Genomic DNA, 24,925 nt, shown 5'->3' on the forward strand with positions numbered 1-24,925 from the left:
TCTTGCAGAGAACATGCTAAAGGATTACCCTCCCATCACGTGAGTTTAGCAAACTGCCTCTGTTGTATCACAGAGAGGACTTGTTTACAAAGCAAACGCTGTCAGTCCATTTAATTAGATCTTTAACATGGTGAGAAATGTTCCCTGGCACTGAGCTCCTGGGAAGCCCTCCAAGATGTGAAATGGAGAGGTACTTCTTCGCAGAGAGGACAAACAGGGCTAGTTCCTCCCAACTGAATCATCCCTCCTGGGATGATGGTACAAGTTCAGGAAGCTGTAACAGCCACGGCCCGTAGAATAGCAATTTGTAATGGTGCTTGGCATAGTTGTGATGGAGGAGGGAAGTTTTCCCAGCTTGTTCTTTACGGTAAAATGGCTCAAGGTAGATTGTTCCCTGTCCCTCTGAACTGTATAAGGGACTCGCTGCTGCCTATGAAATGTGGCATCTATGAAAAGGGAGCAAATGTGCTTTATACAGCAGAAGACAACGGATCCCAGAGTCTCTTCTTTTCTGTACAACTTTAGCCCAAATACTGCCTGGACTGACTCTGGAGCCAGTCAGCTTAGCTTGTATAGGCCACACACCTTGGTAATACGGAGAACACTAGCATGACTGGATATTGCCAAGACTGCTCAGCTCCATTTGAGACCCTGCTTGTGGTTGCACTTTTGTCAGATTAGATTGCTCAGGCTGGAACTGCTCATACCACGATGCATCTTCCCCATGCAGGACAGAGCCAGAAAACATCAGTCTGAAAGAGAGCAGTTTTTTTCCTAAGTGTAGGATAAACACATTTGTAGTAGAAAGGGTCAGTTTGTAGAGAAACAAAAATGTTTCACAGCTCTGCATGATCTTGTTCCTAGAAAAACCCACCCAGACACGACACAGCTGAGTCACCACTGTACACCCAAAGCCAGGATCCCAGCCCTGGATGAACTGCACCCAGCAGCTGCTGGCTGCCCCAAGCTGGGTGTGACCAAGGGATGGAGAGGAATCTGCACACTGTGCTCTAGGAACCTCCTCCAAGCATCTGCAAAGATGAGTGTTGTGTCAGTGCAGAGACAGGAGATGGAAGAAGGAAAGGAACTAGGCCCAAGAACAACAGCAGGAAAGGCTTAGAAATGGGTCTGGGTTCTGATGCCAAATGGCTTTTCCATGAGTTTAGCTGCACAGTGAATGGTCAGGGAGGTTCCTAGGATGACATAAAACACTGGATTTAAGAGAGAATAGTTATGAAACCAGTTCATGGTGACAAACGTGTGCCATGCTGGTGATGCTGGGAGAAAGCCGCGTGGCTTCAGCTTACTATTCAGTCCAGCTGCAGTCCCCTTATGGCAGTGATGTACTTACATTGCCCTCCAGTGGTGAGCCTTGCATTTTGCCAGGTTAATGGAAAAACTTGGAAGGCCAGTGAAACACTTCATTTCACTATCAGTGTTTATCTCCCACAATTCAGATTCAGCCCCAAATCGTAACAGTGGGTTTGTGGTTAAACAGAACAGCGGGCATGACAATCACTCCCATCTTGAAAGCGTATCACCTTCAGCTGCACTGGTTTCAATAATCTGGTTTAACGCTTTCAGTTGCATGTCGCTGTCCTCCAATTACCTATGCAAGACTTACATGTAACTAAGTGTACGTGTTAAATAACAGGTAATAAAGCTACATGTTATTTTGAAAACCAGAAGTAAAAGCCTCAAGAAAAACCCTTCGTTTTTAGAATGTTGTCAACATTCCACTACCAGTCTTCAAACATTCCACATGAACGTCTCATTTAAGATTAGATCATATTTACATACATACGAAGACTTGTTTCCTAAGTCAGATTAATGAGAACAGGAATCACCTTTTCCCTGTTCCAGAGCCTCCCAGCCTGCAGGGCTGCAAGTCTTTTTGGAATTGGGAATGATGTGGTCTACGTTACTACCTGCAAGCTGCAAACTGCTGTGAACCAATGCAACATACACTGAGCAGAGCACTACAACTTTCTCCCCTCTAGTGGCAGTGCTGCTCCACAGAGCCCTTCTTTCACATCTGTCAAGCAGCCAGAATGCTCAAATGCAAACAATAGGTGTCCAGCTTTGCTCTTTCTCCTGGGCATCCCACATTTAAAACAAACCACGTCTTCTAAATCATGCTGAAAAAAAAAAAATGTAACTGAAACAGCTAATAGGTGAAGCTTATAAACAATTTGGCAATAGAATTCAGTTTTGGACAAGACAGGAAACAGAATTTCATGAGAGAAATGAACGAAACACGTGTAACAATCCATTTTCTCACTTGCTTTCTACTATATGTACAACTTCACCATCAGGTGGAAAAGGTACGACAATACAACTGCTATGGAAGTTCTAGCAACAGTTGTTTTTTTGCTACTGAGCAACAGAAGAGATGGCTCTGTATGAGCCAACAGATTTACGGGATATTAAGAATCACTATTACAATCATGAATTGATTCAGAATGCCAGACTTCAGCAGCAGTAAAAGTGACTTACTGCCTGTTGAAGTGCGTACAAATAATTTCTAACAAGGCAAAAAGAACCAAACCAACAGCAAAACCAATCACAAAACAAGTTATGCTACTCAGTTTCTAACAATTACAATAGTGCTTCACAGGACTCGCTGAAGGACTTTGTTTCATTTAAAAGTGGTGCATAATCTTAATACATTCCAAGAACAAAACATGCTAGCTAACTGTACTAAGAGAAGTAGTTTTCACTGTACTACTATGCTCTGAAACTTTAACACTCCGTACATGAAATGTAGTCTGTGTAATGCTGATATGTTCAATACTTTGTTCAGTTCTGGTCTAACCCTTCTATGCAAGAAGTAGTACTATGGAAGAAGTAGTACTTACTGGTAGATTTGACTCTGCCACTGTAAATACACTCCTTTGTAGTAGCATAGGTAAGTTCTAGAAAAACAAACAATAAAAAAAAAGCCCACACCTGGATGACGGTGTATCCCTCTGAAAAAAAAGAATTTGCCTTGCACATAGCTCAGGAACACCCTACAATGAAAAGATTAAGCTCAGCTTTTATTGTGCTAACATGCCAAATGAAGATTAAAATACTCAGATAAGCTGTTCGAAGATTCTGCAAAGATCAAATAAGATCATTATCTTCCTAAACCCTTTCAGAATGGCACTGAAACGCCCAGTGGCACATATTTCATATATGGTATAGAGCCGTTCATTTAGCTCGTTTCTCGTAATGTGATGTTCATTTGTGCCGCTATTCAAAAGGCTCTAGCACTGAATAAACTCAAGGCTGTCAAGATCTGGGAACGCATCAAGGGTGTTTAAGCTGCTTGTATTCACAAGTAAAAACTGGCAAGCAACTGGAAACGTTATATACGGTACCTTAAGTCTTCAAACGTAAACTTCATAGTCAATGTATTTAGCATGTAACAATTACTGGAGGCTACAATTATTTTCAGCTTCATGCACTAAAGAGTGGCAGACGTCTTAAAAAGGAAATCTGTGGGCTTTGCTCACAAGCAGTTAAAGAAAACAGCTGTAGGAACACTGGAAAAGGACCTATGAAATTCTATTAGTGCACAGAATCATAGAATCACAAGGTTGGAAAGGACCTACAAGATCATCTAGTCCAACCGACCTATCACCATTACCACCCACCAAGATACTAAACACTATCCACACCTTCCCCCCTGCAACACATTCAAAATGCTTTTCCTAAGAAACTGTCTAGGAAAAGACGCAATGACAGTTCTGAAACAAGTCTTGAAACCATCAGTGCTAAATTGCATTTTATTTCCAACAATTAGCCATTACAGTATCTGAAACAGTGTCCAAAATAAATAGCTGAAGATGAAGCATCAGAATACTACCGTCTTCGCTACTGCTGTGGCCCCCTTAACTTCTCATGATTTTCAACCTTTACTCTTCAGATTCTCCAGGCCTACGGATATCATCAATCTTCAGAATCATCCTAACGACCTGAGTTGCCAGAGAAATCTGTTGTTTCTTACCAATCAAGGTTTCTATAACATGCTGCTGTTTCATATCTGTTAAAAAAAAAGATGTGAAAGAATTAGATACCCTCCTCAAACCCAAATGTAATATGTAATACATTTATTTCTCTTGGCAATCGCAATTGATTTGTATGAACTACAGTTTTAAGCCTGGGCTCTTCCCAAAGATCTTAGAACATTAATGTCAAACTCTTTTCACAACTAAGTTCTTCAGTTAACAACTAACTTCCTCAGTTGTTACTTCACTTTCCTGCATTTCTGTATACAGTTATCAGAAGCATGCTAAGAGTAGAGCCGTCAGTGAAAACCGAAGTGCCACAATACAGAAATATCAAGGAACTGTTATGCATTTACATAAGCACAACACCTGACGTTTCAGAATTTCCTTTTTTCCCCATAAATAAGCACCAGAATAAGAATCTGAACAGTGTAAGTTCAGATGAAAATAAATGCCCATACGCTGATGTCTTAAATCTGGCACTTACAGATTTTCTTCCTGTTGTACATCATTTATCTCTCCACCCCCACTCCCACTTACAAGGTAAGATAAAAGATTTTGTAATTCTGACATATTAAAAAATAGAAGAAAAAGAATGCTGATAAAATGAAAGCTTTCAGACTTCTAAGGAAGGAAACCCTGTTATGTTCCCCCTTCTCCACATGACACTTCTTACCGTTTGTTCCTTTCTGCAAACAATCAATGCCAAGAGCGGGATTGTTTTCCTTCACTTGCCTCGCCCGTACTTCAGTCATTGTCTGAATTGGATTCATACCACTGTTCTCCGAAAGGGCCATGGGGATTACCTCCAGGGCATCTGCAAACGCCCTCATTGCATACTGTTCCAAAGATGGGCACTAGGAAATAAAAAGTGATACAGCTTTTATTTCCAAAGTGAGTGAAAGTGCACATTCACACTAGATATAGAATACAGCACGCGGTTTTCTTGGCAATATTCACCCCCATCACTGACAGAGCACTCTGCATAACTACTAGCAAATAAAAACCATTTTATATTGCTCTTATCCAAAAAAGTACCTGCAGCACCTTTACAAAGGGGTGAAATAGAACTTTAATACTAATTATCAGTAAATGTCAAGAAGTTCTATAATATGCATATTCTGCAAACTCTTTGAGGTTTCTTAGAAGCCCTTCAAATGGCCTTTGTCTATTTTTTTCCCCTGGGGAAATTAAGAAAGTCTGTAAATGCTCCTTCCTTACCTTATCTGCTGCTTCACTGACTGCCAAGGCACAAGAAATTTCAGCTGCACCACCACCGTACACAATGCGGTTATCGCGAACGAGATTCCGGATCACACACAGCGCATCATGGAGAGATCGCTTTGCTTCTTCAATTATCTGAAATGACACAATAGCACATACTTTATACTACACACAACTGGAGAGTATGAAGATGCGCTTCCTAACACAGAAAGAATGCAAGTAAACAGTAAGCCTTCCAATACTTGAAGGGAGCTTATAAAGAGGAGGGGGAACAGCTGTTAACAAGGGTGGATAGTGAAAGGACAAGGGGGAATGGTTTTAAACTGAGACAGGGGAGGTTTAGGTTGGATATTAGGAGGAATTTTTTCACCCAGAGGGTGGTGACACACTGGAACAGGTTGCCCAAGGAGGCTGCGGATGCCCCATCCCTGAAGGCATTCAAGGCCAGGCTGGATGTGGCTCTGGGCAGCCTGGTCTGGTGGTTGGCGACCCTGCATATAGCAGGGGGGTTGATACTGGATGTTCATTGTGGTCCTTTTCAACCCAGGCCATTCTATGATTCTGTGATAGGAACTCTTTATAGCTCTGCTAATGCTACACCATACTATTTCAAAATATAAAATGCTACAATACGTAGTGGGAGTGAAAGAATGCAAAATACACACATTTCAGTGCTATTTGTTATATCTATCAATTCCAACTACAAAAACTTACATCATTTTTTTCAATCTTGCACACTTCCGAGACAAAAGGCACACATTTAAGCACCAACATTATTTTGATTGCACTTTGTGTCAACTTCCCAGAGCAATGGATTTACTAAGTTAACATTAACCTTTAAAGAAGCATTATTGTTTTCTTTAAAAACCTCTTCTAGCAGTTTATTTCTTCCCAACTTTTTTACTCAAAGTAGGACTTAACCTATAATAATATACAATACAAATAATTTTTCACACTAACAATTCAGCGAATAACCAGATTAAGCAGAGAAGCATACAAAATAGGCACAACTCAGACCATTTCAAAATGTTTTGAATCAGAACAAGCAATGCAAGTATATAATAAAACGTCATCTTGCAAAATTACATATTCACCCATAAAAGTGACCCTCCCAGGAAGGAAAAGAGACCAAAAATTATTTCTGTGTCTATTAAGCTATACCTCCAATAAGAAAACAAAATTCTCATCCGGAAACATGGATGTGACTCTAACAAGTGACTTTAACACAAACACCATTGCCTACAAACACCCACATCCCAAATTTATTCCACAGCGCATATAAAGTTTAGACAAAATTAATGGAAGAGTTAATAGGCTCTTAATGTGAAAGAGACTACGTATCCAGCAACTCATATCTAAAACATTAGTAACTAGCAGCTGTGACTTAACCCAGCAGGGCGCTGAACAATCCATAAGTTCTTCAGTGTGCACACGGCTGCGTGATGAGATAAAGACAGTTTAGTAAGAAAAGAAAGAAGGGGAAAAAAAAAAAGGCAGTAATAACAAAAAGAATAACTAAAAAGTGGTGCACAAAGCAATTGCTCCCTACTCACTGACCAAGGCCCAGCCAGTCCCCAAGCAGCAGCCCTCCGTGGGCTACCTCCCTAGCTTTCAGCTCCACATGATGCCACTCGGTATAAGTCATCCCTTTAGCCAGTTTGGGTTCTGTCACCTCCCAACTCCTTGTGCTGCCTCAGCCTCTTGCTGGCAGGGCAGTGTGAAGAGCAGAAAAGTCCTTGGTTCTGTCCAGAACCACACAGCAACAAGAACGCCGGTGTGTTATCAGTATTATTCCCCTACATCCAAAAACTATCACCGTACCAGCTACTAGGAGGAAAATTAACTATCCCAGCCAGAACCAGGACACAAACCAAGGATCTTACCATTTTATTTCCTCCTCTGATGAAAATGGTCACAGCTCTAGAATTCTGGCACTGTTCAATGACAAGCATTCTGTCCTTCGTTGTGCCAAAGGAGATCTCTCTGACAATACCAGCAAAACCCAGTTTCTCAGGTGTGAGTTCACAGAAACGAGGAACGATGCGTCCTCCGGTTGCAATGGCAATTAACTAAAATTAATAAAAATCTATTATTTTGAGAAGACTTTTCCATCATTATTTTAATAAAGTAAAGCTAGAAGTGAACTTGTCAAATACGTCCAAAAAAAGTTACCTTTCTATTAGGCAATGCCTTGATTCTAGAACAAGACAGAAAACAAAACTGCTCCTAGCCACATAAAACCTGTAACAAGTAATATGCATGGACTCCAGTACACACCACAATCCCATTAACCCCAGCTTCTTCCCACAGACATTTTGCTTCAGCATGTGCCAATACTACATAATGATAACTCTGGGCATCCTGGTCTGGTGGTTGGTGACCCTGCACGTAGCAGGGGGGTTGAAACTCGATGATCACTGTGATCCTTTTCAACCCAGGCCATTCTATGATTCTATGAATGATAACGTAATACTACTCAGAAAGGCCAAACTTCTAATTTGTACAGCAGATTACTCAACAAAGATTTGAGATCTGGTAAAAAATGCCAGTCTGGGAAGATCTTACTTACTTCTATTTCAGGTCCACCAACCCAACGAACAGCAGGCAGCTCGTTCTGAAGCAGCAAGTGGTTTGCCTCATCATCAAAACCCCACTGGCAAATAGCAAGGTTTGCACCAGTGTCTTTTATCTGAAAGCAGCACACAATGATAATCATCAGCACTAACACAAAAATAAAGACTTTCATCAATGAATTTCTTTGTCGTTTTAGTTCTACTTTGTTCAAAACAGAAGTCTGAAGAAGACACGTACATCTGGACATGAAGGCATATGAAGAAATAAAAGTACATTTCAAACCAGAGTGTTATCTATTACTTACATAAACTTCACTTTCATTCATACACTCAGAACTACTTACATGTTGCCTCTTATCTGGATTATTAGCTTATCTGTAGGTAGAAGTTGATGCACTATGCTGTTCTGTGTAAAGGCTACAAAAAATACAAATAGAAACAGAATTCTGAAGACTCTACCTGTTTCACCATCTCTTCAAACTTCTCTTTTTCATATTTCTGCAGTGCCTTGTAATCATCTACAGATGTGACATCAAGCTTATGCTTGGTTTTAGGCTTTGGTGGTTCAAACGGGCAAGTCAGGATTGCAATTTTAGCATCTTTAAGCTCCTGTACAATAAGAAAAAGTTGCAGTTTGATGACAGTCACAACTCCTCCTTGTATTTGCACAATGCACAGGCATTATCTTTAAAAAAGTAGAGAGCGTAGGATCCTCGATGATCATTTAACTGATTCTCAAGTGAAGCCAGTTATATTCAATTTTATCAAAAATTTCACTTGAAAGAAATTCCACAGCTTCAAGACACAAGTGGTTAAGCACTTATCAGTCTGCAGTCATTTATTTTAAGTATTAGATGCTTAAAAAAGAGGAAAGCTTCCTATCCACAGTGGAGATTGAAAATACTACCCACTCACTTTCACAGACACATCTGAATGTGTATGACTGATGTTTTCCTCTAGCCTTCCTTTTCACAGGATAAACATCAGTGTAACCTAAATGCTACTTGCTACATGTTATTTAAATTGTTAGATGAGATGCAGACACAGCGTTCACTCACCTTAGGCATCTGTGGATGACTGAAATCTTTATCCACGATCACTCCCTTCACCAGCTGCGTATCTTCCAGTCTGCCTCCCACTTTGCCTTGTACTTTGATCAGCTCAAAATCAACATCTTTACGTTCCATATCCGCTACTGTCAGTACAGCATTCACAGCAATTTCTGCCATTTGTCTGTGACAACGGTTAACTCTGCATTTAAAGAAAATACAGTGAAGTTGTGTTATATTTGCACATTCAGAAGAAACTGATTCTACCAATATTGAACAGAAAAAGAATATGTATTACTATAGCTAACGTATTTTGTTTGCTGCACGAAGAGAAGGCATCCAGCTCACTGATGCACAGGAATATGAATATGCTAAGTATGACAGAAAAAAACTGTATGGTTTGTCTACATACCCTCTGTGAACATAGTCTCAAGATATCAACAGGAAACAAATGAGGAAAATTAAATACTACCCAAAACACTCAACTCATGAAAACCACTGTTAAGACAGGTCTGCCAAGGAAAGTCTTAAGAGTGTGTCACGAGATGACAATCATAAACTGCACTGCATTAAAAACTTCTGTCCCAGAGTAATTAAAAATGGCAGACAGCCCTCTCTATATTTTTCTGTCTTTAATTTTCTCTCAAGTGTTTCCTACAATTTTACATACAGACCCCACAACGGCATCTTAAAAAGCTAGTCCCTACAGAATAACAGACAAAACCTGGCCAAAGAAATACAACTGAGAGATGAGACTTATGTTTATTCATTCTGTACTGCATAGCAAAAATTATATAAAGCAAAGGCATCTCCATCCCTAAGGTCTAGATTTATATATATATAGAGCCAATATATATAATATACTGGTACTATATATATAGAACCAATATATAAATATATATATAGAACCAATAATGAAAATTGCAATTGTGAATCCAGAACTTTTCTATGAGTCTGTTCAGACTAAAATAATAATAATAAAAAACCTTTCTAAAAATAACAATGTTAGAACTCAAAGTTTCTAAGTGCCAAGATATAGTAATACAGAACAGGATGGGTAGAATGAAAATGATTTTGCAGCTGTTTAACTTCACGAACTTGCCCCTTGGAGAATAAAGGCTTCACAATTTCTTCTCAATGAATTCACATTTCAGGATAAATTAGCTCCAGTCAAATATAATAAAGCCTTCAGCAGCTACTCCAATAACAGAAACAATGTAATCACCCATCAAAACACTTCTTTTTTCAAGTAAGGAGTCGTGTGGAAAATATATCTACTTTCCTTAAGCTTTTATAAACTTACACTTTAGAGCCTAGCGTGGTCTTTGCTGTCTGGATCAGAGGTTCGATGTTCTGTGGATCGACTGGAAAGCTGTCACTGATTTTGTCTAGATGCTCAACAGCAATGCGGGCTGCCTGCTCATAACCATCAGCTATTCTGATAGGGTGAATACCACGATCGAGTAATTGTTCAGCCTGTTCCAATAATGCTCCAGCCAGAACTGTAAAACAGAATTCAACAAATGTTTACTCCCCCACAGATGAGGGCATGATATCTCATACACCATCAAGAGTTTAAAAAGTATCCCTTACGATTTTCTCTACTGTATTTTAACTGTTTGATGTTTATTAGGTAATAAGAATGGTACCACCAACCCGTTATTCACTAAGAAAACTGCAGTATTTAGATCAAAGAAACACAGAAGCCAATAGCGATCACTATGGAAGAAAATCATTAAAATAAGTTTAGACATATAGAAGGACTTTCAACACTAACTTCAAATGCAACCACAGTTAAAAAAAAAAAAAGTCACAAAAACATCTTTCTAATTAAAATGCTCCAAATAAGAAACCAAGAAGAGTACTGAAGCAGTAAATATTCTAAAATACGCTACAGAAAAGCTACTTTTCCTCTTAAAATACACTCGAAAATATGATTTTATAACTGGAAAGCCCACATTAAGGGAAGATTTAGGTTGGATATCAAGGGGAAGTGCTTTATCAAGAGAGTGGTGAGGTGCTGGAACAGACTGCAAAGAGATGTTGCTAATGTCTTGCCCCTGAAGGCCAGGCTGGATGGGGACCTAGGCAGCCTGGTCTAGTATTAGTTATGGAGGCTGGCAGCCCTGCCTGCTGCATGGGGGTCAGAGCTTCATGATCCTTGAGGTCCCTTTCAACTCAAGCCATTCTATGGCTCTATGATTAAGCACAATCTGCTCTTACCCACGACTCCAGTGGTTCCATCCCCAATCTCATCATCCTGAGATTTGGCCAGCTCCACCATAAGCTTGGCTATCTGATGATCCACGTCCATCATGTTCAGGATGGTGGCTCCGTCGTTTGTCACTGTCACCTCACCATCTTTGTCCACCATCATCTTATCCAAGCCTGAAAAAAAAAAAAATACTCAAAAAGTGAGTGAAAAAGCTAGAAATCCACAGGAAACAACGAGTAGAAAGAATGATCATCGTTATTTCATTGTTACCATTGGGCCCAAGGGATGTTCTCAGAGTACTTGCCACAGCCTTTGCTGCCATGATGTGAGACTGTAAAACAACGGAGAAGAAAGGTAAATCACTGCGCACCCCAAAACCATAGTACTAAGGTAACTTACAGCTGTAACCTCACTGGGGACAGCCACATGTGGCTGAAGGCAGATCAAGCATGCAATCGGCCGTATGCGGCCTAGCGGCCCCCGCCCCTAACGGCGGCATGGCGGCATGGCCCAGCGAGGCCCCCCTCTACAGGCAGATCCGGGCCCGCCCGCCCGCTCGCTCACCTTGAGAGCCTCGAGCCCCATGAGACGCGTCTTGCGCTCCTGGTCCTTGAGGATGAGAAAGGGCCGCCCATACTCATCAAACGCCAGCGTCCCCATGGCCGACATGGTTGCAGCAGCACCCACCCGAGCACAAGCCGGATCCCGCCGCGCCCGCCTCGTCGTGACGTCAGCACGCTCGCCGCTCCTAGCGCCGCGCCTGCGCACAGAGCCGCCCCGAGACTTATTTCGCCGATGGGAGTTATGTGGCGCCTGGGCTAGAGCGTTCTGGAAGCATCTGACGCTGTAGTAGCAGCGCGGTGCTGCGTGGCCCTGTCCACCAGCGTGGGGGGGGGGGAGGAAAGGGATATCCTTTGGCAGAATACAGGAGCTAAGCGGCCTGCACCGGGGTGACGTGAAGCGAAGGAGTGAGAACAGACGCACCGAGGATTCAGAAAGGTGCCTTCTCTCTTTCCTCCGCCTTCCGTAGCGCGGGCAGGAGGGTGCCCCTCCGCTCTCTCCCCCGCCGTATTGAGATGGTATTGCCCTCCTCTATAAGTACGGCTGCAGGCGGCCCAGGTCAGTGTCGCGGAGGGGTGTTTAATGGTGGTGTTTTGGGGCGGGGGTTCTGTGTGCCGCTCCGGGGTCTTCTGGGCTGTGTGGCCGTCTTGCGCTGTGTAGGATCTTGGCTTCACAGACTTGTAGGGGGTGAAGGGGACCTCTGTAAGCCATCTAGTCTACCCCTCTGCTAAAGCAGGTTCCCTACAGTGGGTTGCCTGGGAAAGTATCCCAGGCTGGTCTTGGCTATTGCCAGAGGATACTCTGCAGCGTCTTTGGGCTTAAACACCAGCTGCTTCCCTCTCTCCACAGAAAGGTAGCCTAGCACCTCATCTTATTAAAAACACTAACTTATCATCGAGAAATCGACTGAGGAGTTAAAAGGGTTTTCCTGCCCCTAGTGTCTTACATCTTTGGTACAATGATATTTTGTTTTTCCTGTTCAGGAAGCAGTCAGTAACTGCTGCGGTGTTATGTCTGCCCTCAGGTGCGATGCCTAGTTCCCCACCAGCAGACAGCCCCTTGCCAGCAGGCTCTGAGGATGGTTCGAGAAGGCGGCGCTGGGGGCTGTGGATTACGGGTGGCGTAGGTGGGACCCTGGTTGCGCTGTATGCTGTTGTCACCCCCTTTGTGACTCCGGCTCTGAGGAGAGTCTGCCTGCCCTTTGTTCCTGCGACTTCAGCTCAGATTGAGAATGTCCTGAAAATGTTACAAGGCAGAAGAGGCTCTGTTGTTGACATTGGTAGTGGGGATGGCCGTATTGTAAGTCACAGACACCTTCCTTCTCTATTCCTTCTCAAATATGTGGTAAATACTCCATCTGCATTCTGTTTTCTCCTATTTTATGAATATTGTGTCCCTGACATCCGCTGTTCTTGAGTCCCGTGCGAAGCTGCGAAAAAAGAATGATTTACATTCAGGTTGGGCGAGCGATCAATGGTTCTGTTCCTTTCTTAGCCTCAGCTTGACAAAGTGGCATTTAGAATTAACCTTATCCTGTTCCTTGGAAAGAATTATGGTGTTCACCTAAAAAGTTACAATTAAAGTATTGGCATTGTGTTTCCCCAGAAGTTGTGTTCTGTGTAGGTTTATAGCTGTAGTACAAGAGGCTGTGAGCTTAAACAACCCTCCCCTGTTTCATGTGAATGGTTCAACTATTTGTCCATACTGCAAAGTTTGATTTGGAAATCAGAATCTGTGAAGGGTTTGGGCCTGTGTGAGAAACAGAGAAAAGAACATCAGTACGAGAAGACTGCAATTCCTGATGTCCTTTCTAGTCAGCATTCTGGCTCTTATCCCTCATCTGAGGCACATAATTTAAATGTGTGTATGTATATAGTACCTGAGCATCTGAGGCATCTGATTTGTTTGTGTGTGTGTATATATACATATTAAAATGTGTGTGTACACACATCGGTACCTAAATGGAAACTAAAGACTACTTGGAGCGCCAGGTGCCTAAAACTGGATGCTGGGTATTGCCTTAGTACATCTGTGTTGGGCAAAAAAAGTGGAGCTTCTGTTCATGTGTTCATAGGTATTTAGCAGCTACTCATGTTATCTGTGGATAAATATGACCACCTCTTTATTTTAAGCATAGTAAAAATGTTTCAGTGTACTTGCAAATTAGTGTGCATGATGGAAGAAGCATTATTTTAATAGCATGAAGCATCTTGTGCAGATAAGGCATGGGATGCTGTGTGAAAAAACTTGCATTTCTTTGTGATTCCACTTTGTTCTGTAATTTGAAACTAATCGGGCTTTTCCTGATTAGAACTTGGCAGTAAGTTTTTAAATAATCACTGAATCCTAGGTCTTTTTTAACATTTCTAAAAACTAGTGCCTTTTTGGTTAGTATTTACCTTAGGAACAACAAAACTGTAAAATCAGCAAGTTTTGATATGCTTTTTTGAAAGCGTTTGCTATGCAGCTTACCAGTTTTGAATCTTAAGACTTAATTCCAAGGAGTGTGCTTTTAGAGTCCTATTGAAAGAGCCCAGCATGAAATCCAAAATGACCTATCAAATGCCTGCCTATCACTGCTTCTCAACAAGGTTAAATGTTCTGAGCACATCTGTCTGTGTGTTACACTGTCTCCACAGTCAGGTTTAGTACTCTATAAATCAAAGGTGGTGTCGTGAATACGTTAAGTTTAACTTTGGTGTAAATTGTAGCTGTAGTACAAGCTTACAGCTTTGTCCTGTGCCTGTTTAAGTGATTTATTTTGTTTCTATCAATATCAGTTTTAACGAGGCTTGTCACGACAGTAAAATACAGTTTGGATTTTTGTTTTCTGTACTAGTAATCTCTTAGGAAATAAAATCTGATTACTTACTGGAGTGCATTCCTTTGATTTGCATTATAAATAAGTCTCTTTTCTCTCATGTGTTGAGGTGAATGTACTTTCTAGCACTTTCTCTGTTTCTAAGTGAAGGTTTCTTTTTTTCCTTGTAGGTGATAGCAGCTGCAAAAAGGGGATTTGAAGCTGTTGGTTATGAGTTAAATCCCTGGTTAGTCTGGTACTCCAGATACCGTGCCTGGAGGGACGGGGTACATCACAAAGCCAAGTTTTATATTTCAGATTTATGGAAGGTAGGTGGTGAAGAACCTAAGAATGAATCTGGAAAGTCTGCGAGATTTACTTGATTTGGAGATTACTTTCCTGAAAGAACTAGAATGCTGTCTGACCACAGGTTGCTGTACTGGACTTTGAGAAGAGTGCTTAAACTGTAGAGGCAAAGGCCACCACGCAACACAGTGCTTTGCTGCTTTTGTGCTTCAGTGTCTTGCTGCACTTGCACAGGCTCCTTGAGCATATTGTGTTGTACTTTGTGTTGAGTGATGGAGGCTGCTGTAATGTCAAGTTTTCCTGAGACCCTTTTCTGTTGAATCAGTAACGCACAAGCCTAATTTGGTATTTCCTTAGATCTGTGTTCTTCTGTGCAGTGTGTTATGTGATTGAGTGTCGCTTTAAGCTAAGGTGCGAGAATTTTTTTGCAGTGTTCAATCATTCAAATCAAAATTGCTTCTTCAGTTAGGTTTTTTTTGTTGTTGTATCCGTCTGTCTCTCTCCAGCTATTCCTATCAGTCTTCAAGTGGTATTTCATAACTGGTAAAGTGAGTGCAAGGATTTTTGCAAACAAGTGTGAGTGTACTCTTTTTTCAAGAGAGGAGTGTTGGAAAACTGGGCACTGGTGAGAAGAACCCAGGCACTGGAATGGGAAACTTCAATTTCTAGCTAACATTTAATAAAATGGGATAAGCATAATAGACCTCAATATATATAGGAATGCTGGTAAAACTTAGCAGTGAGTGAAATCCCACAAGGATTTTCTTGTCCTCCTGGAACTGATGCCATATTCTTGACCAGGCTGTAGTTTTCTGGTACACAGCATTGTAAAGCTGTCTGCATGTGGAAATTCATCTCATGTGAAGTTGATACAGAATCTCAGTTGTTGATATTTTTTGGACTAAGTTCCTGTTAAAAGAACTGTAGATAGAGGGTTTACAGTAAAAGAATGATGAAAGTTCTTGAAATTATAGTTGTTGTTTTTCATATATATTTTTAAGATTTGTCATATATTTTTTTCTAGGTTTCTTTTTCACGTTATACAAATGTTGTTGTTTTTGGGGTACCTCAAATGGTAAGTTTACCAGTTTTGCTTTGTTTAAATACTTAAAACCAATTCATCTGCAAAGCAAATTAACCTACAAAATGTCAAAGGTAGCACTAATAACTAGACATTTTTTTGGTTGTTTATGTCCATAATAATAAAACCTGATAAAACTTGTGGCAATATACAGACTGGAGCTATTTTTGGTGTCTGTACTATCCATTAGTGATGGTCAGAAGTAAAAGGAAAGCTGCTGTGCTGAGGTTGCTTTGAGAAGGTGATAGATTGGTTCTTCAAAAGCTCAGTTCTTCACTCTGGAAAGAAATAGAGCAGAGAACTGTTTACAGCTGCTTTTTGTGAACTTATTACTGTGCAGTGTTGAACTTCCATTGTGTTATCCAAAAATGCTATCACCTCAAATCAGGCCAGCTGTTAGTGTACTGAAATAATCCCTTGCTCATGTTAGGCTGTGAGGGTTTAGGAAGAGAGGCAGATACTTCAAGTGTAGTATGTATAAAGGCACGTATTCTTTTTAGGAGAGCTTTATAGCTTATGTTGATGCCGTCTCTAGTGAAAATGGGTTATTCAAGATTGCTGAGATATTGTTGCATAGATGCTGTTTATTTGGTATATTAGATCAGTCGGAGTTTTACTTCGGCTTTCAGCTTTATCTAGTTCCTATTTTTCTCTTTTTACTAGAAAAGAGGAAAAAAATCTTAAGATTTGCTATTTTGATTTCTTTTTATTAGGGTTTTCTATGTAATGCATATGTAGAAATGAAATGGATATATCCTATAGATGCTTCTATATTGCTCCTTTTTCTGCTGGGGCAGGTGTGGAATGAAATGGCTGCAGAGCTCTACATGATGCCGTGCTGTTCAACATATAGTGGTAGTATTTGTGGGGCAGCAGTAGGAAGGTGCGTGTGCTGAGAAGCATAGGGATGTTTCCCTTCTGTTTACTTTTTCTTTCTCAGGAAAGAAACGGAGACAGGGGAGGTTTAGGTTAGATGTTAAAGAGGAAGTTTTTCACACAGAGGATGGTGACACACTGGAACAGGTTGCCCAAGGAGGTTGTGGATGCCCCATCCCTGGAGGCATTCAGGGCCAGGCTGAATGTGGCTCTGGGCAGCCTGCTCTGGTGGTTGGTGACCCTGCACATAGCAGGGCAGGGCAGTTAAAACTTGATGATCATTGTGGTCCTTTTCAACCCAGGCCATTCTATGACAGTATTGGAATTAAATGCCTACTTCACATTCACACCTAAAGTCGTGTTGAAAACTGAAGTGAAAATGCACTGCTGTTTACTTCTTTACTGTTTCCTTTTTCTCTGGTGATGTTTTAGTGAGAACTAGTACAGTGCTTGTGCCGCAGATGTTTCCCGGTTTGAATGTTACATGTTCTCTAGCTTGAGTTCCAGGAGGGGGCAGTGTGAAGATTGGAATCTGAAATCACAAATTCTGCATTTGCACCAGGGGCAGAAGTGCAGGTGAAGAAAGCTATTTCCATGAACTAGAAATAAACAAACACCTTGGAAATACTGGCTGAATTTTAAAAGTAATAGTATAAAATGGGGGTAAGTTAGTAACAGATAAGATGGAAAGAGTAGCTATTAGTCTCAGAATAACTTCAGTAAATCCAGTAAATAACAGGCTGAATTCTTCCAATAAAAATCCCGTCAGAAATGTAACAGACCCAAACATACAAACTACTGCATTTCCTAAGAATTAATTTGCTTGTTCTGTCTTTTAAATTCACTTTTCAAGTTGTGAACGCTTAGCCTTCTGAATGCCTGAATTGATTTTGTAGAAACTAATGCATTTTTTCTTTTCTTTACTGAAGGCAGTAGATGTCTTTAGTTTTTATAGTAATAGTGGTCTGATTTGATGCTGTCACACTGTGCTTTTATTTCACATCCAAGATTAGCTAACAGAGCTGGGATGTATTGATCTTCAGGGAAGACTAGACTGTGAGACCTCTCTGTTCTTGTAAGCATCTGGGGGAAGATGTTGTTTTTCAGTGAGTCATTGCAAAGAGACTTATTTATTTGGGATGGGATGACAGAATTTTTATCAGATGTTCATGTTCACAACTTCTGTTGAATTTTAACTGCATATATACTATACAAAAGGTTTTACAGAATATCTATGTAGATGTTTTAAAAAGTAATAAAATCATATTGATGCTAAATAAAGTATGATTATAGCATCTAAAGTTACTGTGAGTTTAGCTTAACACTACTTCGGCTCAAGGATATGATTCTTTTTGGCTGAAGTATTAATGAAGTTAATTACTTCAATATTACTACAAGTACTAATTTGAGGCATGAGATGTCACTGACTTCCATAGGTAGTTGTTACAGGTTGGGCCAGGTCCACGTTCGTAAACTATTTTAATTGCTATAACAACTTAGTCCTACCTTTTCTGGTGTATTAGCTCAGTTTGAGAGATTAAATTAGGCTTGCTTTTCTCATTTATTTAAGATATAGTAGCAAAAATGTTTAAAGTACATGGACAAAATCAGAGCACGCAATGCTTAAAAATATTATTCATAGATCTAATAAACCAGTGAGTTACTTCTGAATAATTCTCCTAAAATATTTAGTTGTAATCTTAACTTAGCTACTGTGGGAGGCTGCATCAAAAATGTATACCTTACATGTACATGATAATGGAAGTCAGCTTCAGCTTTTGGAAATATTAGAAGACAAGATTGACTGACAAAAATATTCTGTTTGTTTTGCTTTTATTTTGTGCCTTCCTGACTTAAATTGAACTGTATTTGTCAGTAGTTTCTGCCCCTTTAACCTTTTTAATAGCTAATTGCTATGCTGTTAAGTGTATCAAAGATCAAAATAAATAGATGTTAATTTTGGAGCTTGCTGCTGTAATTACTTGCTATGGTAGATACTGTTTGTAGAAAGGAATTTCAAACTGATATGTAGTGATCCACTTAAGCATAACATAAGCCTTTTCCAAAGGAGAGAAATGGATAGATCTACAAAGTAGGTTTTTTCTTCCCGTTATGATTAAAATATCTCTCTGAGGTTGGAAAGAAATTCCTTTGAAGTCTCAGTGTGTTAAAACATTTCTCGCAATCCATAGTGGAATTTCTGGCATACTTAAGATAAAATATTTGGGCAGAGTGTTGCTCAGTTCTGGAGAAGTAATGATATATCCCTTAGCAAAAATTGAGCTGATTCAGAATCCAGTGGAGGAAAGCCACTGGTCTTCAGCCAAAGTGTATGATGTTCCATATAGTACTGCTGAAGGTATTCATGTTAAAGTGTTAATAGGCAGGGGGCAACAAAGCTCAATTTCAGTGCTATTTAACACAGCAGTACTTTACTTCATAGTGCCAAAAGAATGCTAGCTTTGGATTGCTAACCAAACATGATTTTTTTTTGAGTGTCCCAAGGACTGATTTGAGGTTAGACTGGAAATAACAAGAGGTGTTGGCTTTTCAGTATCACACAACAAATGGTTTATGCAGCTTGGGTGTTATAAATAATATACATTCAGGGTGCTAAGCTCTCATGCTCTACAGTGAAGAATCCCACTGAAGAAAATCATGAATTAGAATCTGCTAAGTATTTTCTTAACTTCTTGTTCGTGTCTGTGGTTTTTTTTCCAAAATCTTCCCAGTCCTTGGGCTTGTCTTAGACACTTGAATTAGAGAATGCTTCTGTCTTATACTGTTTCTTAAAGTTTTTTATTGCTGCTCCACAGATGCCAGAGTTGGAGAAGAAGCTCAGAGAAGAACTTGAATGTAATGCCAGAATCATTGCTTGTCGTTTTCCATTTCCATGCTGGATCCCAGATCATACAACTGGAGAGGGAATAGACACTGTGTGGGCCTATGATTTGAAACATTCTGGAGGATTTGAAGCAAGAAACTTGGAAATTACACCAGAAAGAGAATCTTGAACATCCAGTGTGTTTATGTACTGAAATTTTCAGCTTTGACTTCATTTGTTAGATGATAAGTGTAATGCAACATATACCTCAGGGTATGGAGGACTATATTCTCTAAAATGATGATTACTTGAAAACACAGGAAGGTGTAGTTAAAGGATGTAATGTGGTTGAAAAAACAATATGAGAAATCGTTACAGAAATCAATAACTGCGGTATGGAAAATGGAGTAAAACAAGGTGCAGTAATGTTAAGGGAAACGTGTAAGTTCAAGTACTTGAATTGGCTAACCTAAAATGTGCGTTTTTTGATCCTATGTAGCATTTGCTACCGTTTTCAGAAGTGGTGTGCCATTGGCTTCTCAAATGAGCCGTAGTTCCCAAATGTCTTCATTAGGTAAGCTAAACAAGAGCAGTCAATATACATCATACATCCAAGTGATGCAAGCAGTGTGAAGATGCTGGTATTTTGCACTTCAGCCATAAATGTGTGTTTTTAAATGGGATATGATACAACAAGCAAATATAATGAGTATATTCATTAACAAAATTGCATCCCTTCATCATAATTGCGCGTCTTTATTTCTGTAGAGACAAAAGTGCAGGAATGAGTTCTTGTTGGCATAGGTCTTTGCAAATGACCCTGATTTTTGTCCTAAGGTCTCTGATTTGGGATAGATTTCACAAGTCATCTACTTGGCCATGAATTGTCACCCCTTTGATGTGCCCAAACCTTGGATAAGGTATGTGTGAAACTTGTTTACTTGGGCACGTCAGGAAGACAATCTCTGATTTCCAGGGGAAGTTGATCTGGCTGGCTTCATTACATGAGTAGAGCTGGTCTGATTTATAGCGAGGTGGGCAAGTTTTCCAATTGGGCTTATTTTTACTCTGAGCTGTACCACCTGAGATCCTGAGAATTGTGACATCACTGCTTGGCTTTTCCTTGGAAGTGAAGCCAAGTTATCCCTGTCACTCTCTTTGATAGTGATTTGCAGTGGGGAGTTATCACTGCCATAAGGTTGTCCTTTTCTAACGTGGTAACATGGTTACAACACTTCTGTTCTGTAACATTCTGCTTACTTAATCTTTCTTTTGGTTCCTGGGTAAAGTTTGACCATCCTCACCAGTTAACAAGTGAAAATTGAATAATAGCCTACGTTGGCCCCATTTAATTATAAAATAACAGAATGGCTGTAAGGGGCCTCTGAAGGTAACAATCCTGCTCAAGCAGGGCTGGCTGGTCAGTTGCCCAGTACCGTGTCAGTCAGCTTCTGAATATCTATGAGGAGGGAGACTTTGCTATGTAGTGACCATGTAAGTTTGTCAGACCTCTGCATATGGGCTATCTGTAGAACTAAGCTAGAAAAAGGTAGGAAGTTTCACCCAACCTCTAAGCAATTGTTAACATAACTAAAATGAGCTCAGGCCAAGGGAGTTGCAGAGACGCTGGTTTTTGGGTCAACACAAAGCCTGTGATATTTCATGAGCAGTTGAAAAGGTGTATTTCTTGGACTTACAGTATCTGACTTGAAAAGAAATGGTACAGTAGAATATCATGTACACAAAAAGAAGAAAGGAGCAATTGTGTATGCTGGAGCCTGCAATGGAAAGGATGATTGCAGTTTTGCATATGGTCAGGCACAGCTGTGAACATCAGGACTATCTCTTGAAGAATGCTTATTACTGGTGAACCATCTTTTACAGTATTTCACTGCAATGTCACATAGTAGATCTCGTTAAACTACACTAAACTCTTTCCGACACTATTTAAGAGATCTAAGTATTACAGTGATAGGACTGGGCTACAGTGGCTTATCTAAAATGTCTGTGTTTACTTTAATATCCATTAAATGGCCATAAAACTAGAATCTCAAAGGATGTCTGAAACTATTTCTACTAAGGAAGACCATACAGAAGGGATGTTAGCTAACTGAGCCAAGAGTCCTTCCCTGAATATTTGTAAAGGGGAAGAAGCAAAATATTTTGGTAAAGTAAGTTGTGACTCATCTGTTATGCTTTGCTTTGACCTATCTTTCTGCTACTTGCTTTCACTGACATTCACTTAGGTTAGATTGCCTGAAATGAAGCAAATATGTCTTCCTCTGTGGTTTGGCTATGTATTTGTCTATTGTATTATCATTTACTTGCCTGTTAAAACATAAATCTGATTTTCTCAGTTCTGCCTTTAAAGACTGGTGTGGACTTCTTAGTTGTCACCTATTGCTCCAGAAATACTTGTTGAAGAGAGTGAGGTAGAATTAATGATGTGATGGCCTGAGCTTTAAGAACATTAAGTGCTGTTCTCAAGGCAAGGAGGAATTTATGATTGCTTTTAAAGCAAAGCATGTTTTAAAGCGAAGCATGGCCTATTTCTTACTCTAGACATATACCTTTTGTTAAGGGTCTACACTGAGATACGCAGTGGTCTACAGGGTTTTTATTTCTTATTATATAAAGAAATGCAGTGCATTTCTTGTTTTCATGGCTGAAGTGCAAAACAGAAAGCAAATTGCTCTGATTTATTCAGGGAACTGAGAAAGCATTTTCTTTTCATGTTATTTTTCAGTTTTCTCAATCACTTGTTAGTATTTAATCTAGTAAGGTATCGAATGAGCGTAACCATGGCTTCAGTTTCCCCTGTATGGATTATTATGTTACTACACTTCCAATTGCTCAGGTAATTATGATTTCATTGATGTGCTGCTTCAAAGTGCCAATTTGTTACTTTTGAAAACTAAAAAAGCCTTAGAGAACTGACTTAATCAAATTATAGCGCCAGCCTGAAGCCACAAGAGGGAAACCCCCAAGCTATGCATGCTGCTGTTCAAAATTAAGGTAATTCAGATGCACAGAAAAAAAAACAAAACAATAGTTTATCATTGATTGTTTTCTAGTAGAATCACCTGAGTTTTGGGAGCTACTTGTCCTTACGCATCTTAGCAGAAAAGAAATGTTGCTGCATTGCCAAATGAGTAATGCTTTACTGAAATTCAGTAGAACTCAATCTGTGTGAGAATAAATCCTAGTTCTTTGGGCAGTGGTTTGATTACGAGAGAGCCATCTGATATGCAAGTTGCTTGGTGTGTGCTGCACGGTCAGTATGGCTACTCCAGTCTCAACCAAGCTTGTCCAGATTTCTGTATTTGTTTTATGAGCTTTAGGCATTTCTGTATTACTAGTTGTTTTCAAGTTCTTGATTTACCCTCTGGAGTGTGATAATATGCTGTCACTTAATCTAATACTGCTCCAAGGAAGCTCATCCTCTATCTCTGCATTGCTGTTTATTTGTGACTCATGAATTGTAGCCAGGTAAGGAGATGCAGAATCAAATTTAGAATACAGTACTGCATTTCACAAGGGCAGGTGAATGAGTATTATTTGTGGGGAAAACACTTCCAGGGCCCAGGCTTAGGGAAAGTCTTCTACCTTTAATAAAGGCTGTGTCTCGTGAGGCACCAGAGATCTCCTACATTCTGAAATAGTATTGTTTTTAAGACATTTCTCATGTGAACATACTTTAAAAAAAGTTACCACCATCACAATACCATTCTGAGATCTGAAGAGGAAGTAGGGAGAGGTAACATCTTGTTCGTCTTCTGTGTTTTGTACTGTGGGGGGAAGAGAGGAAGGGTATCTATAGCCAGAGTGCAGCACTTTGAGCCATTCCAAAAGCAGTCTGACAGACTTGCATCATATCTGTACGTATTACTCATTGGATTTGCACTTTCATATTAAGAATGAGCTGTGGGGAAATGAGAGTCAGCAATGAGTCTGATGCCATTATGCTTGAATGAACAGGAGTTCCTCATAGATTACCTCAGACTTCTGTAGTTTATTTTTATGATGGCTTGCAAATACTGAAGCATTATTCAAGGAAACACGATTCTTTCAAATAAATGATTCAAGAGGGCACTCTAACATCAGATCTAATGACAATAAATTCTGATTTAAGTTATTATTCTTTTCCTAAGTTTGCATATGTCTAGATTTATAATGTAGCTACAGCCTGTTTTTTTTAGAGATAGCTCATTTCTGCCAGAGTTCTGGAATTCTTGATTAAAAATGTGCCTTCAATATTTAATTGTTTAAAAATCACTCCCATGTGTGAAAGCTGTAAAAATTAATCTTCTTGGTATTTTTTTTTTGTTGGTTAATCTTTATTCATCCTCATATCCTTTACTTAAGAAGACTTTTGTTAGTTATCGGTTCTTTCTTCATTCTATTTTCTGATTTCTTCCTCTTATTTCAGCATTTGCTTTCATTTTTCATACTGTCTTCTTACAGTTTTGACTATGTGTTCTCATAGGTTCTTCTTCTGTAAACTGGTAGCTTATTTTATCAGCAAACCTTGTAGGAAGACTAAGTATTTTGCAGGAATGCCCTTTTTCTCTGTAGGTTTTTTTAACATGTATTTAACTAACCCCTTGTTTTATTTAGCTGTCTGTATGCTGACATAGCATGATTTTTATTTCCAGTAAATGAAAGAAAAACACATCCACCCATATGGTATTTAGACTGAAAAACAGCCTTGGTCTACAACAATTCTGACTGTTTAGTAGTTATAAGTACTTAATTTAGCATTTTTATTATATTTCATCACTTGGGAAATGAACACAGGCCTTTTATCCATTCAGTAGTTCTTCTTGTTTGGGTTATTTGTTCAGGTGGGATTTTTGCTGATTTCTTTTTTCTTCGTATAATGCTGGGTTTTCTATTACAGACTTCGGTTGAAATGTGGAACTGATGTTTTTGCTGTGAATTGCTGAGTAGTCCCTGAAAAATCACTGTAATACAACTGAATGAACTGCTATGATTGGTTAAAAAAGAAAAATTAAGTAGAAATTGCTTTACCAGTAAATGTGAAGGGATACTTCTCGGTTTACTGTGTATGCTGTGCTCTTTGAAAATAAAGTAGGTTTTGCAAGAAACAAAAGCTTGTGGAGTAAAGTTTTGAGGTGATTGGAGGTCTTTGCAATGGCAGAAATAGAAAATTATTGGCTTTCTACCTGAGGTCTGTGAGCTGCTTCTGAAGAATCCAGAAGTAATTTAAAGGACCAATCTACTGTCTGTAGGTTTGCTGCCTCTGGTCTTGTCATTCCATTGGAAAATTTCAGTGTATTTGAAGTGAATGTCTGGAGGTCACTGAACTAAAAAATATGGATGGTAGATATGATGTTATAGACCAATGAAAATGAGTTTATCAAATCGGAGGGTTTTCTACCTTCTTTCTGTTGTCCCTTGCTT

General features: G+C 39.7%; 2 protein-coding genes across 8 annotated transcripts; one reads left to right on the forward strand and one right to left on the reverse strand.

Moving 5' to 3' along the window:
- Positions 1-3,743: 3,743 nt before the first annotated feature.
- On the reverse strand, positions 3,744-11,774 carry CCT5 (chaperonin containing TCP1 subunit 5). The gene is made up of 11 exons (NM_001012563.3): positions 11,618-11,774; positions 11,324-11,384; positions 11,062-11,226; positions 10,142-10,340; positions 8,848-9,040; positions 8,249-8,398; positions 7,786-7,905; positions 7,100-7,285; positions 5,214-5,351; positions 4,669-4,849; positions 3,744-4,027 (listed from the first exon to the last, which is right to left on the reverse strand). Exons 1-11 carry the CDS (start codon positions 11,720-11,722, stop codon positions 3,900-3,902), a joined length of 1,626 nt encoding a protein of 541 aa, NP_001012581.1. The 5' UTR covers positions 11,723-11,774; the 3' UTR covers positions 3,744-3,899.
- A 32-nt stretch (positions 11,775-11,806) lies between these two features.
- Positions 11,807-24,614, forward strand: FAM173B (family with sequence similarity 173 member B). Of its 7 annotated transcripts, none has more exons than XR_005857455.2 (6): positions 11,807-12,172; positions 12,639-12,913; positions 14,606-14,743; positions 15,745-15,795; positions 17,686-17,752; positions 19,494-19,576. XR_005857455.2 is itself a non-coding variant. In XM_040695730.2 (6 exons), the coding sequence occupies exons 3-6, from the start codon at positions 12,644-12,646 to the stop codon at positions 19,689-19,691; spliced, it is 702 nt and encodes a 233-aa protein (XP_040551664.1). In that variant the 5' UTR covers positions 12,179-12,316; positions 12,464-12,467; positions 12,639-12,643; the 3' UTR covers positions 19,692-24,614. The 7 variants fall into 7 exon arrangements, 6 of the variants coding, with proteins under 6 accessions (XP_040551663.1, XP_004935179.2, XP_040551665.1 ...); XM_040695730.2 differs by lacking the exons at positions 11,807-12,172; positions 17,686-17,752 and adding exons at positions 12,179-12,316; positions 12,464-12,467 and having other exon boundaries at positions 12,639-12,958; positions 19,494-24,614; XM_040695729.2 differs by lacking the exon at positions 17,686-17,752 and having other exon boundaries at positions 12,639-12,958; positions 19,494-24,614.
- The last annotated feature ends 311 nt before the right edge of the window (positions 24,615-24,925 follow it).

This window comes from Gallus gallus, chromosome 2, assembly GCF_016699485.2.
Source record: "Gallus gallus isolate bGalGal1 chromosome 2, bGalGal1.mat.broiler.GRCg7b, whole genome shotgun sequence".
Classification (NCBI taxonomy): Eukaryota; Metazoa; Chordata; class Aves; order Galliformes; family Phasianidae; genus Gallus; species Gallus gallus.

What these genes read in the sequence shown, in the direction of transcription:
- CCT5 (NM_001012563.3), bottom strand. Translation starts at nt 11,722, where the DNA reads ATGTCGGCCATGGGGACGCTGGCGTTTGATGAGTATGGGCGGCCCTTT. An exon ending in AACATCCCTTGGGCCCAATG is followed by an intron (nt 11,227 to 11,323) that starts GTAACAATGAAA and finishes TTTTTTTTTCAG; the next exon opens with GCTTGGATAAGATGATGGTG. An exon ending in GTCATCCACAGATGCCTAAG is followed by an intron (nt 8,399 to 8,847) that starts GTGAGTGAACGC and finishes CTTATTGTACAG; the next exon opens with GAGCTTAAAGATGCTAAAAT.
- FAM173B (XM_046926690.1), top strand. Translation starts at nt 12,130, where the DNA reads ATGGTATTGCCCTCCTCTATAAGTACGGCTGCAGGCGGCCCAGGTCAG. An exon ending in ATATTTCAGATTTATGGAAG is followed by an intron (nt 14,744 to 15,744) that starts GTAGGTGGTGAA and finishes ATTTTTTTCTAG; the next exon opens with GTTTCTTTTTCACGTTATAC. An exon ending in TTTTTGGGGTACCTCAAATG is followed by an intron (nt 15,796 to 19,493) that starts GTAAGTTTACCA and finishes GCTGCTCCACAG; the next exon opens with ATGCCAGAGTTGGAGAAGAA.